The following is a 15,070-nucleotide window of genomic DNA, read 5'->3' on the forward strand; positions in this document are numbered from 1 at the left end:
GCGAAGTAAAATACAAAATAAAGATGGAATACATTGGGCTGGATGGTACTGTTAGTTCAGAAGATAATCGTTTGGACAAACTAGGGATGAGAGTTTTAATTGTAGTTCCAAGGAGATACCCGAAATATGCTTATTTCTCAACTCTCGATGTTTTTTTGGTAATTAAAAAACATCGGGAATTTTTAGTCTCGCGCACCGGGAAAACCGGGAAATTGAAATCGCTAATTCACTTGCCACCCAGAAATCAGCGGCGCCATCTATGAGAAAAATTAGAACATATTTTAATTTTTTTTGCCCATTTTACCCCATAACTCCGGAACCGGAAATCGGACCCAAATATTATTCAGGAATTTTGTATGGGACCACAAGACCTTCCATTTCAATCTAAGTTTGTAAAAATCAGTCGGGTCACGCCATCTCCGAAAAAAATTGGTGCACAATTTTTTGCACATTTTACCCCATAAAGAAAATGTTTTCACAATTTTTTGCACATTTCACCCCATAATTCCGGAACCGGAAGTCGTATCCAAATAATATTCAGGAATCGGTTCAGCCATCTCCGAAAAAAGTTGGTGCACTTATTTTCACAATTTTTTGCACAATTTACTCATAATTCGCTAAAATCTTCAGAAACTAAAATCGTAGAACAATTGTTTAAACAATACCACAACCAATTTGATCGATTAAAGAATATCTATTTTTATTCCACATTATCGATTGAATTATCATTCGGTCTCCAAAACCAAGTAATTTGGATATGTTCTCAATTTTTGGATCGACAAATTAGTCGATTAGAGTAGGGCTCGTCATCTTTTTATTAATTGTTTCAAAACGAAATTTTCATTTGCTCGCCTTTGTATTGGTGGTCGCATGAACATTTGGTAAGACTGTATATTCAAATTGACAAATAAACTAAGATTTATTTGTAGCATTTAAGCTGTAAACAGTTTGAAATGATTTAGTGTAGTTTTTAACAATACATGCGCTTCGTTGGTGTGTTATTTGTCCGTATCTGGAATGTAGTTTAATATTTTGTTCAGGTTCAAATCATTTCAAAATGTATACAACATACCACAGTTTCTTCGGAATGTTATTGGTCAGACTATCCTTTAGTTGTCGAATAATATTGCATTGTTTTCGATGTAAAACAGACTAAATAGCTTTATTATACTTGCTTTGCCACAAATTGCTCTTCCTGAAGCATTGTTTAGTCCATTTAATAAATGATATTTATTTGCATAACATTTGCTTGTTCCATTCCGGTCACAAGCGGAGGAGTGTAAAGCATCCACTGTCTACTTGCTTAGTACCAATAGTTTGTCATAAATCTCAACATTGAATTACGCAAAACTCATTAAGCAATAGTTTTTCTTTGTTGTAAATTCTAGTTTGAATCAAACAGCCTCTGAGATCGCGGACAACAATCAATACAACAAACCGTTTCACCATTGCTTGCTCCCGACTAAATTTTAATTAAAGCTACTGTTGCGTTTTTGTTGTTATTAGTTTTTCAAGTATGTTTACGGAATAGAATCCTACTGTTTTAAGATTGGCAAACATATATAGTAATCTTAGCTAGTAATGACCACAATTATTCTACAACAAGCTGGCATAAATATTTTTATGATGTTCACAGTTTTGTCTTTTCACTTTTTTTTATTTGCGTTATACTTTTGAACTTGTTGTTTTGTGTATTGCATTCACCAAATTTATAACCTTTTTGGGAAATTTTCGGTTAAAGTTTGTATCTAGGTACCATGTAAATATTTTTTTTCAAATTCATCATCGAAAAACCTTAATTTCTTTCACTGCATTCACTTCTAATAGAGTGAAACTATAATTTCGTAAGAATATATGTTCATTTATAGGTACACCAAGGTATGTAATGTTCAGGGAGGTAAGAGTTTGATAAGGGATTTTAAAATGGTAAGGAAAAGGTGGAATATAGTGATACTCCTAACGGTACATCATCACGTCTGTGCTCTGATACATACACATATATGCATCACAGAGCAACCGTTTCGCATGTTCCGGTAACATTCTATCATTGATTGCTGTTTCATTTAGCTGGCGTGCGCCATCTTCAGATAGCCAATGTGGTAAATCAGGAACCGGAATCATCTCCGGAATGTTGTACCCATTTTGTTCGCCTAAAATATCAATGTGATCAAAATGAGCTTTATGATATATTCCATCAGTACCTCTTCTATCGGCCATGGAGTCGAAAAATACCCATGGCGCATCCTGTCCGGAAGCTGATTTTACAAAAGCAACGTAGTGAGACGTCTCTATACATACGACGGCAAATAATTCCATGAAAAGTCGTGGAACAGGACAGTGTTCAGCCATAGACTCGAAATCCTTTGGCACTGTCAATGGAATTGGTTTATGATTTTGTCGTTTATTATGAGAGTGTGCAGTATCAAGACATTTCTTGCAGAATGCAGTGCTTTCCAACCCTACGCCGCCCTGCATCATTCCGAAGCATTCGCGACATTCATGATCTGCAAGCTTTCCACACACTGTACACTGCCGTGGAGCTATAAGGAGAAAAAAAAGTTACTACCAACAATTACAATTACAATTCAGGGTATAAATAATATTCAGCAAGTAATTCCAAAAATCAGATGTATATATTGACGTAAATAAGAGATTGTTCATGAACGCAATATTTCTCGGGAAAACTATTGTTCAATATTATTTTTTGTTGATATACTGGGATACATGACATGTAAAAAATGAAACTTTCTTTGGTGTATAATTGTTTATTAGATGGGTAAAAATTGATGAAATCTTGGAAAAATACTAGTTTAGACTGTAATGTTTACATGTGCAAATCTGTCAAGCGATTATCGAAATAGCCTTCAAGCAAGAAGTGCTCAAAAAAAATTGTCTGTTCTCGGAGTGTGAAAATCCATGCTACTTCCACAGGTGAATCGTTTTATTTATTGATTTGGTTTTATTGAATTTGATAGGTAGTATTGAGTACAAAGAGGTTAAATAAACCAACTTTGTCTGTAGCATTTTTTTTTGAGTGCAGTCCTCATTGTCTCTAATCTAGAATTTTGAGTCATTTACAGCTACTTACAATCTTCAATTATATCCGTAACGTCAAGGACTTGCGAGGGTAGTATTCGCGAATACATCTTGAAATTCTTCCCAAATCGGGGCATCTGAATAATTAAACAGGATGGCACTTCCTTCAGTTTTATGTTCGATGTAAGGAAGCTTTGATCAAATAGTTGCTGCACCGAGGGAAGTTTCAACTGGTCATCTTTTTCCACAAAAAGTTGATAGTAAAATGTGTCCAAACCTGAGCTTAGCTGTTTAAGAAATAAAAATTAATATTAATAATGTTCGAAAATCACTGTACACAAATACTTTATGTAACCTTTATAACGTTTCAAATCAAAAAAATTTCAAGGAGAATAAGTTTTCATAAACTCCACTGTTAAGAAATATTTGATTGTGGAAGCAGTTCTTACTTTTAAAAAGGGATCCGCTCGCAATATCTGCGCTAACAGGCTATTAAGAAACTCTTCTGGATCCTTCTCTTCGGTGGTTAATCCGGTAACGGAACTGAGTCGGTCCAGCAACTGTCGTAATTTCATTACTCGATCTGCTCGGACAAAGTGATTTTTTCTTAATGGATTAACAATTTCCTCTCTAAGCACTTTCTGCACTTCTTCATATCCAAGGTTATCCTGTGAAAACAAAATATTAATGCATTTATAACGCAATGTGAATCAAACAAAATCTCTAACCAACCTCAGGTTCCCGTGGTCGAAACAATAACGAATCGAATACACTAGTGAATGTAAACATAGCGAAAAGTGTAGCGTCCAAATAGCATGAATTGTGATGACCCTGAATTCCTTTAAACTGTCCACAAATTGCTTCCAAATCATCTTGCGATATAATGTCTATAGAACAGAAAAGAAAAAAGAAAAATGTGTAATTAATATGGAAGACATAAATAAAACTGGGGTCTTCAATGTTTGGAGAAAACCATCTTATATTTAATCTCAAAGTTGTACTTTTAGAGAAAAGCTTGCTGTATTATTTAGTTTATACACAAATCCATTTCCTTGTACCTAGAAGCATTAGACAATCGAAAGAATCAACACTTGGCTCGTTTCTATCGTGGGCTCAAAAGACTTGCTTGCTTAAGAAATTAACTAAAAAAATTGAAATAATAATTTCATTCATCAGTTCACTTACGGTCTCGGTGATAGAAACAAAGTACAATACAATATGGTGAGCAATGGGACGTACAATACAGTATCGTGAGATGAGCAAAATTAAAGAATAAAAGGAACGACACTGCCGATTTCACGACCAAGGTCAATTATTATTGACCTTAAAAGAGCAGCATTCAACTTTCGGTAAGTGAAATTGGAATTTTATCAACGGAAAAATTATAATACCACCTTAAAAAGGGAGAATAGCTGCAGTTGAACAAATCATACCCAGTTACTGAATTCGAACAAAACTAGGTATGCGTAACAGGGCTTGATATATTTTCTAGACTATGGAACCATCTACCGAAAAATAGAAATTTTGTTTTGAAACACACCAGAATTTTATCATGCGTTTTCGAGTTTTCTTGCAGAAGTATTATTTCTATGACACGAGTATTTTGTTTCGGTGCATCATTATATCCGTTCGAGATTTTCAATCGTACGTAAGTTATCTCAATCCATATTGAAAACAAAGATAACGTATTATAATTTTCGTTTCCGATCATTATCGTATATTCAACGAGTCAGAAAAAATGTATCTTTGAGGCAAAGTCGGGTGCTGCACAGCGCTCAACGTGAAACCAGTGCAGAAAAATTTCATTTGCGAATGAAATTGATTGATGGAAAAGAAATTTCTGGCAATTCCCTATCAACTAATTTCAATTCATTCAATTAACTTTTATTGTCATACTCAAATGAGACCCAAAACACAGCATTCATTCCTTTTGTGGAATCTGACCATCTGTTTCAACAAACTTGTGGAATTTGACCTTCTGTTTAAACAAACTTCGCTGCCAATTCATAAGCGTACAGAAGAACCATTGCATGGCTGGTAATAGATCATACTGTCACTAAGAGTACACCTGGAAGGGGCTCGAACATACAACTGGTGTGTATGACCAGCGCCCTATGCAATGAACCACCAACCCGGGACAACCAATGAGACCAACTAGATTCATTATCACTTGAATGTCCAAGCTCAGTCATTTGAAGTTTTGCTTGCTCCGGCATTATCATGATATTTTGTGGGGCAAAGCAAAGTAAAAAAAAAGTTTTTCTAACGTAACGAATATTAAAGTTGAAAATACTTTTAGTCGGGTTATTAATCACTAATGTCGTTTTCGTTTGAGACTGAAACTGAATGTCCAAGCTCAGTCATTTGAAGTTTTGCTTGCTCCGGCATTATCATGATATTTTGTGGGGCAAAGCAAAGTAAAAAAAAAGTTTTTCTAACGTAACGAATATTAAAGTTGAAAATACTTTTAGTCGGGTTATTAATCACTAATGTCGTTTTCGTTTAAGACTGAAACTGAAGCTGACTTAGGGTAGTTTCATCAAACAAACACTTTACGAAACTGAGTTGAGTTCGCACTTTTAGCAACGGGGGTGTGAGCAAACACAATGTAAAAATCAGGTTCGAAACTGACTCTTTTTACAGCTCAATTACGTTGAAACTAAGTTCGAAACTAGCTTCAAACAAGCGGTTTGACAGCAGTCAGGATGGAATCTAGGTTAGGTTTGGCATCAAGCGAAAACGAGATAAAGCGCAAATTTTTATACGCAAAAAATATCTCATTTCAAATGAAAAACAATCAAATTGTCCCTTTTTGCCGCCCTTCCTCTACTGATTATTTGGCATGAATACTCTTTACTGATGGTGATAAACGAGCAGCAAGGCAACTGTAAACATGCCGATTGGAACCGCTTTTGACAGTTCAATTGGAATCATAATAATTTCTCCACTGATTTCTGGTTGTAGGATAACTAATATAAAGAACAATGCCATTGATGTACACGTGCATGACCTTCCTCATATTTCAAAGATTGATATATTCAAAAATGTATGTTGTTTTCATCGAGAGGAAAGAGTTGAGGTTTTTTACCCGAGCGTACGCAATGGCATTCGTGTACTGTATTACGTATGCGTTTGGGGAGGTCGATTTCCTTTAACTTGGTTTTCGGAAGCGAAAGATTTTAATATTGAAATCGTCGAAATTCATTATGTACGCAAACGATTTCATACTTACTCAATGGTGGCACAGCACCCTCTACAACAGGACAATCCACTTTACCAAATAACGTTGCATCCGATTTTGATGTTGAAGCAACAACTTTCGGAGGAATTGGTGAGGTCGGTTCAAAGTCTTGAAAGCGTCGGTCTAGGTTACATTGTAATGGATACACAAATATCGCTCGATTCGATGGGCATTTGAATAATCTGCAGAGTAGAAAAGTTATCCTAAATATATTTAAAAAAAAAGTCAATACGCACCTGACGCCATTATAAACGCCGTCTGTAGTCTCAACGGTTGAATCTACCTGGTCATCTTCCAGTTCTACACCAACCATAACACGAGTGTTACTACTACTTGTTCCCGGACTGTGTAGCGGCCCTATCCATCGAATAACACCATGCAAATCTATATTTTCAATACCAACTTCGACCATTGAACCTATTTCAAGGATAGGGTTATCCGGTACCTCCTTTAACGGCGACGGTTGTATAGCCACATCCGATGAGTCCGACTGGGATGACGAGGTATGAGGTATGTTGTTACTATTATCAAGAGTTTGTAACAATCCATCGTTAGGTTCTAAGCACGACGATTCGTAAGAAATTCCATGAAGTATGTTCGAAGAGCGCAAAATACAAAATAATGGATTAATGATTTCTATTCTAAATTGCCGATATAGATTCAACATGAAACTTATAACTACAGCCATTTCTAGTTGTTCGTTTTTAAATAATGCTCAAATAAAAACTATATTAAATTTTCTAATTGGGGATTCACCCAGAGTGGACGTTTGGCATTTCGTCGCAAAACTGCAGCGACATCTGCGCCTGAAAAATGAGATTAGGATGGTTCTAAAAGAGCCAGACAAAAAGGGCACCAAAAATCCATGGCGGAAATTAGGTGTTGCACGACTTTGACATAACCTCACAAAATGAGCCGGATGAACACCGTTTGAAAGCCATGAGTGGTTTATTTATGTCTTCATTCTAAATTGAATTAGGTTTTGCACGAACATAACACAACCTCACAAAAATGAACGAAATGAATCAATTTTGACAGCTATCAGTGGTTTGTTTATGTGTTCATTGCGTTCATTCTAATTCGTGTTAATTAGGTTTTGCACGATGACGACATAAATGAATTGCCGATGAATCAAGTTCATCTTTGACAGTTGCCGTGTACTTGTTTTGTTTTGCGACTGCAAGTTAAAAATTGAAAAAATGACGAAAAAGTGCCTGTTGAAAACGTATTCCACAGTGAAAATAACTAAAAAGATTGCCCTGTATGTGTTTCCAGCATCTAGGAGCGATATATGTATGAATCTGTTGAGTGTGAGGCGACTTGCAATTTTTACATTCGACCGATGAACTTCTGATGAATTTTTAAACTGTAAACAAGTACACGTCGACTGTCAAAAAAAGTTCATTCTGTTCATTTTTGTGAGGTTATGTCATGTTCGTGCAAAACCTAATTAGGTTTTGCACGAACATGACATAACCTCACATAAATGAACAGTTCATCTTTGACAGTTGCCGTGTACTTGTTTTGTTTTACAAATGCAAAGTTAAAATTGAGAAATGACGAAAAAGTGTCTGTTAAAAACCTGTTCTACAGTGAAAAGAACTGAAAAGATTGCCCTGTATGTGTTCACAGCATCAAGGAGCGATATTTGAGTAAATCTGTTTAGTGTGAGGCGACTTGCAATTTTTAAATTCACACGATGAACCTTTGATGAATTTTTAAACTGTAAACAAATACACGTCAACTGTCAAAAAAAAGTTCATTCTGTTCATTTTGTGAGGTTATGTCATGTTCGTGCAAAACCTAATTAGGTTTTTTACCGTCACTGCTAACCTCAATCGGTTGAACACATTTTGACAGTTCAGCAGTACTAATTGTAAACAGAAATCTTTTTGTTTGTCTGTTGACAAATTGGATTAGGCAATTTACGGTCCATATCGCCTAAATAGAGCTTTAAAACATTTGTTCACGATTGTATACGATTTGTTTCTGAGATTTATTAATAGAAGTGACTATTTGCACGGTGTAAAGATGATTGTTTATGATGTGTTCTTCGATTTTTGTTTAAGCTTGTTTGTAAACAGTACCGCTGAAATGTCAAAAATGAATGCTTGTTCATTCGTGACGTCAGTTCAACATAAACTGTTATGCACTGACGACTCTAAGACGAACGTGAGACGAAAGACCTGTCTGTCTTCCATTACGTGAAACCGGTTATTGAGTAGTACGAAGCCAAATCAAAGGCAAGGCCTTGGCCTTGGTATTACACTCCTTTTGTGGAATTTGACCTTCTAATTTCAACAGACTTCATTAGGCCGGAGCTCGAGAACATACGACAACTGGTTCGTAAGACCAGCGCTCTATGCATTGAACCGCCAACTCGGACTAAGTCAACGATGGTATAAGCCAACAATGTTGTTTTTGCGTCGAAGGAGACAAATCTGCCAAACTCGCCAGAAGCTTCGCCCAATCCAAAAATACAAAATAAAGGATCAGCTCCGGAAATCTAGGAAGTCCTCAGAAACGACAAGGATTCAAAGAAAGTATGTGAGAAATAGGATGGTGTTAAGTTGCGAGTACAGTCTTTAGTTTGAAACAATGGAAGCCTGATTTAAATCAACGATCAATGTCTTATTTTGTTCGATAAAACCCGATATAAGAATCAGATTCGAAACTGACTCAAATTTCAATTCAATAACGTTGAAACTAGGTTCAAAACTGACTTCAAACTCATTAGAATACTTAGCAAATGAAATCATTACCATAAGCCGGGACTATTGTAAATCTATATTATGCTGTTCACGTCATTGTTAATATGTATTATTAATGCAAAAAAAAACACCAGATTCCGGTTGTGCGATTCATTTTTATATTGTCGCAAAGTTTAAATGAGTTAGTCGATTACTTCGACGTAATGATTTTAATACCTAATGCGTTGAAAAATTTATTGTTGCCTAACCTTCAGAATTAACTTGTTCGAAGTCTTCACGCCAGTCGAAATGTTCCAGCACCGTCAACGGAATATTGTCCAAAAGCTCTTGATCACTAACCGGAACCATTATGCGTTTCGGAACAATATTTATTCAATTATCCAACAATCATCTACTAAACAGATTATCAAATCTAATCATTACACGATTCATACAATTTATTTACAGAGAATCTATTTTTAATGCCAATATTACATGCGTGAAAAGACACAATTTTAACACCCGTAACTCAAACGCAGCTTAGTGACAGATGTAAAACATTAATCCGATTAAAATATATTTGAATGAAAAACCTGCGAGCAATCGCATATTTATGATATTTAGTGATAAATTCAACGACACCTCCGGATAGACCTCTTTTGCAACTAAGCACTATCGATGAACGGTAGAATGAAGAAGTATAAAAGAAATGCACTACTTCTATTTGCGGAACGAATTTGAGATGTCAGATCGGGAGCGATTCGAACAACTAACTATTTTTAGCACTACACATGTTTTACACGCTTTTCACGAAGTCGTCGGTTTTGTTCTGTAACGGGAGTTTTCTTTTTATACAGTTACTTTTATAGGAATCTTGAATACATGTTTTCGAATTCGAAAATCATTGCACTCTGATCATGCGCATTCAAAACCAACGTTACTTGCCGGTATATGCAGTTCTGCAATACAATATCAATAGGTCGATATCTGAACAGTAAACTTCAATGAGTAGTTGTTCGTCGATATATTATATGAAAATAGTAAATTCTCTACCAACCTGATTTTATCGAATATCTTATTATATATTAAAAAAAGTATTTGAATGAACTTTAAAAATAAAAAAAAACAAGACAACATATTTCTAGTTTTTACGTTTCGTCTTCGACTCATCAGTGCATCAGCAGATTATGTTGAACTGCTGATGCAAAACCCCCGGATCAACATAATCCGCTGAGCAGACGTAAAGTTAATGCATTTTGCAAAATGCATTAACTTTACGTCTGCTCAGCGGATTATGTTGATCCGGGGGTTTTGCATCAGCAGTTCAACATAATCTGCTGATGCACTGATGAGTCGAAGACGAAACGTAAAAACTAGAAATAAGTCATGTGCACTTTGCACAAACTGGCTACCCACGAGGTACCAAACCCCCAAATGAAGACAACATAGTCAACATTTTAAATTAAATAACTTCGGAAACCCGCATAGAAAACCATACAACTTCGGAAATTGGCATAAAAAAGTACCTCAGAGTGCATTTGTGTAATTATTTGTTCACAGTTTAATACTTACTTGCCATAGTAGTTGCATCAACCATAATCTTTTGTTCTTTTTTCCGGGATATATCCGCTGGCTTTGAGTTCCCTATATGACTCAACGGATTAAATGATCTGTTGCGTTCATATTTACCAGTAAGCTGATTGCTATTTGTGCTGTTACTGCTACTACTGCTGTATCCCCCGATGTTCGAACCATTTGAAACATTGTTCGAGTATGTTTGCTTTTTCTTATCACTATTCAAAATTGTGGCCACTTCTCCCGCGGCAACGGGCCAACTATTTCCCACAAGGTCTTTGAAATCAACATAAGTTTGATCCGGAAATTCTGATAGAGTTGCTGGAGGATCAACTATTATCACGTCACTTTCACTACTTGTTGCTTCTTTAATGTCACTTTTATCAATGACAACGATGTCTCGATCCTCTAAGCTCATAAAAGTGCTTTGTTTAGGTGATTTCTTACGTGATTTTGATAATACCAATGTACTATTGTTGGAACTATTTTGGGAGCTTTTTCCTGAACGGTGACTGTCCTCCGTTTGACTATCGACAAATCGTAATTCTTCATTCATACGATCAATAGGATGACTGTTGTTTATTCTACTAGAGCTACCTGTGCTACTACTGCTGTCTTGCTTAGAAAGGTTTGGACTGGATACAGATGCTGCCATTCTTTTCTGATTCCTTTGGTCCATTTGCAGTTTGTTCAAAGAAAAATCAACCGAGTTTCGATTATGACCTCCCGGTTCAGGTGTAAACGATCGTATCGAATGATCGTTGCGAGAATCACTTGCAGCTTTATATGATTCTAGATTTCGTTTTCCGCTGCGTTTTTTTAGTTTTAAATTTATCTGATCTTTTGCACCACAGAACAAACCATCAATGAAAGTTTTTTTGGAATGTTTGAAGTTATTGGAACTACCAAAATCGTTTAGTTCAAGCCAATTTGCTGCAAGGATAAAGGACGATTGTGGTGGCGACGATTGCATGTATTTAGATACAAATAATAGGTCATCTTTCTGAGGCGATTCACCGTCATTCGGGTCCTACAATGGCATGCAAGCTGAAGTTAGATCGGTTAAAATATGAAAATAGCACGTATTTTTACACTATCAGATATATCGCTGGTAACAACTCTACAATAGTTAATCGGTAATTTCAACAAAACTCCTGACGTTCTAAATTTAATAATAAATAGTTAATATCCAATCGAATCCAAAATACTAATAATTAAATAGACATTACAGCCAATTCACGAACAAAACTCAAATGCACAAATTTAGAAAATAGCATCAATACAAGGGATATATGTAACATAATGTATATATGAAGAAAAAAATTACCGTCATTTCCATGCCTAGATAATAGCCTGGTCCTATCTCTTGTACAGTACCTATATAACGAATGATGCATTCATATTTCATATCTGGCAGGCCGAAGGCACGACCGGAAACCTTCACGAAGTTTTCCGTTCGAAGCTGTTTAACTTGATCTAAACGCTTGGGTTGTTTGACGAAATCAAGCCGTTCTTGTGGGTCTAGAATAGCTATTACGTAGGGCCATACATCATCCGTTACAGGAATCAGAGATGATTGTTGGCACTGAAACCGTGGTTCATCGTACTTTTTGTCGTCTGAGCTATAAAAGTCCTTGATGCATACTATTGCCAGTTTCGCCGATGGTTGCTCCATAATCCGTACCGTCATTCCGGGTTCAATTGTGATTGTGTTTCCATTATTGTCTTCGAATCTCAAGCCGCTCAAGGACACTAGTTTCGCTTGAATAAGCTCCGCGCTTACCGCGAAATGAGACATTTTGCTATGCAGTTTTTTTGAAAAACATTTATGTTGCAGTAATTGCACTCTGGTTTCTTACTTCAAGCAGTCGGACATGTAAAAATTTAGTTGCGATACAAAATAAAAATTTTTACCAGCTAAACTAACGCCTGCCAAAAAAAATTAAATGATAATTAGGTACAAAACAAAATCAATTCATAAAAATTCATGCATGTATTTATACAAAGCCTTATTCCCAATACCCAACTAGTTTCAAAGGAATTTTGAAAATTTCTGGCGATCATCAATTTACATACTAATATTCTTTTTCAAAACATGCTAATGTTCGACAATAATATACAAATACTAAATCATGCTCTAATAAACCGTATTTGTTAAAAGAAACCTCCAAAATATTTTTCATGAGATTTGTCCTTGATTATTCTAAGTTCTACAATATATTGGATATTAGAATTCTTGGAAAAAAATGTAAATTTTCTTTAGAGAGCTGATGTTACACATCTACGTCTACAAAAACAAAGAAAAAACTAAGATAATTTGATAGATAAACAATGGGAAAAACAACAAGCTGATTCTGAACACATGTTTAGATGAATCACCAACTTACTAGTTACCAAGAAAACGTATTGATTTTGTTGGCTATATTTTGACAAATACATGCCTCCATACGTGAATCACTTTGCAAAATTTAGTAGATTAGTTATGATTACATGTAGTATCCAAGAGTATCTTTTTCACAGTTGAAGCGAAACTTTTTTATGACAACTCGTCGATGACTGAACTGCCATACATACAGTTACACACAAAAATACCCTTATGAATGGATATTGATATTGAATTACAATCAATAACAGAAGTAATGCAAAACACACGAAAAGACGCATTATTTATATACAATCAGAGCATATGTGTGTAAAATCGGAAAGTTTCACGCACTGTCTTTTTTGCCATCTACATGTGGTTGTGTAAACGAAAAATTCTCAAAACACACTGCTAAAAATCCACACTTTTTTAAAATGTGTTTCTCCAAAATCTCGGTTCATTTTTCATTAGGGCGTATAAGCAAGTGACAATTTCTCTTCAATCACTCTCTCTTTCGATTATTGTGATGTGATTAAAAAGATTTTCTTTGATATCACTATTCTGTTTGAAAGTCGAATGTTTCGGGTATCAAAGAGTTGAGTGATAAACGTGGAAACTGCTTGGTAATTAATAGAAGAGAAAGTAAACAAAGAGAAACTGTCACTTGCTTATACGCCCTAATGAAAAATCAACCGAGAAATAATATCAAGTTTCCAAACGCACTAAAAATCTATTTCACTCCATTTCTGCTTCAAAAGCATAGCACATAGATGTAAAGTGCTTCGTCATATGACCACAGAGAACAGACATCAAAGGTAGTAAAAACTTTTTCAAAAAAGTTGTGTACAGCATACAGGTAAATATCCGTTACAAATCACCGTTGCGCACGACTTTGCACGCATGGATTCTCATTGTATATGAAAGCTCGAACGCAAGAGCCCATAAGGGATTACAGGGCTGCTCGAAGCGCCTCTACAGAAGAATTGCTACAGGAGATTTTACCGACCGTTAAATACGTTACGCAAATTGAAATCTCTACTTGGATGTCTGTTCTCTGTGATATACTTAGGCAAATGTTCTCACATTTTAATGTTAAGTGTAGACCTGTTTATACAGAATGTTTTGCTGGTAAAAAGAAAGTATGTAACTTTATGACCAATATCATAACATGTCATTTTGAAGTGTCGCCATATTGATGCATATGTCTTCTTAGTAATCTTTTTATTCCCTGACAATTGCGGAAATATTGAGTGTAAAACATGTATTTATGAAGTTTGAAACAAAATGGTTTTATAAAGTTTGGAGCAAAATGGTGGCATGTCTTCGTGGAACAGATTGAAACAGGTCTTGAACAACATATCTGAGAGTTTGTTGCCAGTAAGTATATTCAAATGAATTGTTGGAGTTTTGAAGAAACTGTATAACCAGTCATAGTTGTTACTGGGCTGTCACTTACTATTGTATACTTTTGTGAAATTCACGAAGTAAATTTTCATTTCTATTAATATGTCTCATAATGTTTTTGTTCTCAGATAATGGAATTAGGGATCGTCGAACAACATCATTTAGCTCAAGCACGAAGACTGGGGAAGGATTTTTTATGAGTCAACGAAAACAACAATAAGGTAACAGAGATATTTTGGCCACTTCATATATTTTGGCGCACCTCACAAACTTTATGGATTTGATCGATTTTAAGTAACTCATGTTGCATTGAAGCTAATCACATTAAATTATTTATTGCGGAAGGGGTTTTCAAAGATATAACAACATTTGGTGGATATGTTTACAAAGTGGGCCAAAATAAAATCAATCCAAAAGTGGGCCAAAATATCTCTGTTACCCTAGTTTGGCGTTTCTTTGCTAATTTTTTCGGTTTAGTGAAATCTGTTGTTATCAAAGTACTTTCATCAGTTTTTAAGCATTTATCTGACATTTACGTTGTAAGTGTCAGATTATTTGAAAGTTTAGTGTACAACATTTTAAATAAATCGGCTGTTTGGTAGATGAAATTTAAGAATAATATCTATTGAATGATTTGGTGTGACTATTTACAGTGGTTGTGTGGTGAATGCTAGTGTGAGTATGTCGCAAATACTCAGTGAATTTTGTCGAGCCGTATGGTGTCAATTATTGAAGACATATGTGCAATAAAAAATACTGCAA

The 15,070-nt window shown here is 35.4% G+C and overlaps 1 protein-coding gene across 7 annotated transcripts; it reads right to left on the reverse strand.

Moving 5' to 3' along the window:
* Positions 1–837: 837 nt before the first annotated feature.
* On the reverse strand, positions 838–13,193 carry LOC131430943 (ubiquitin carboxyl-terminal hydrolase CYLD). 7 transcript variants are annotated; one of them, XM_058596248.1, is made up of 10 exons: positions 12,937–13,193; positions 11,870–12,344; positions 10,540–11,572; positions 6,514–6,835; positions 6,269–6,459; positions 3,769–3,923; positions 3,486–3,704; positions 3,089–3,323; positions 2,202–2,540; positions 838–2,150 (listed from the first exon to the last, which is right to left on the reverse strand). In XM_058596248.1, the coding sequence occupies exons 1-10, from the start codon at positions 12,987–12,989 to the stop codon at positions 1,957–1,959; spliced, it is 3,216 nt and encodes a 1,071-aa protein (XP_058452231.1). In that variant the 5' UTR covers positions 12,990–13,193; the 3' UTR covers positions 838–1,956. The 7 variants fall into 7 exon arrangements, with proteins under 7 accessions (XP_058452231.1, XP_058452234.1, XP_058452233.1 ...); XM_058596251.1 differs by having other exon boundaries at positions 11,870–12,471; positions 12,937–13,192; XM_058596250.1 differs by having other exon boundaries at positions 12,930–13,192.
* Positions 13,194–15,070: the final 1,877 nt, after the last annotated feature.

The sequence above is a fragment of the Malaya genurostris genome, chromosome 2 (genome assembly GCF_030247185.1).
Source record: "Malaya genurostris strain Urasoe2022 chromosome 2, Malgen_1.1, whole genome shotgun sequence".
NCBI lineage: Eukaryota > Metazoa > Arthropoda > Insecta > Diptera > Culicidae > Malaya > Malaya genurostris.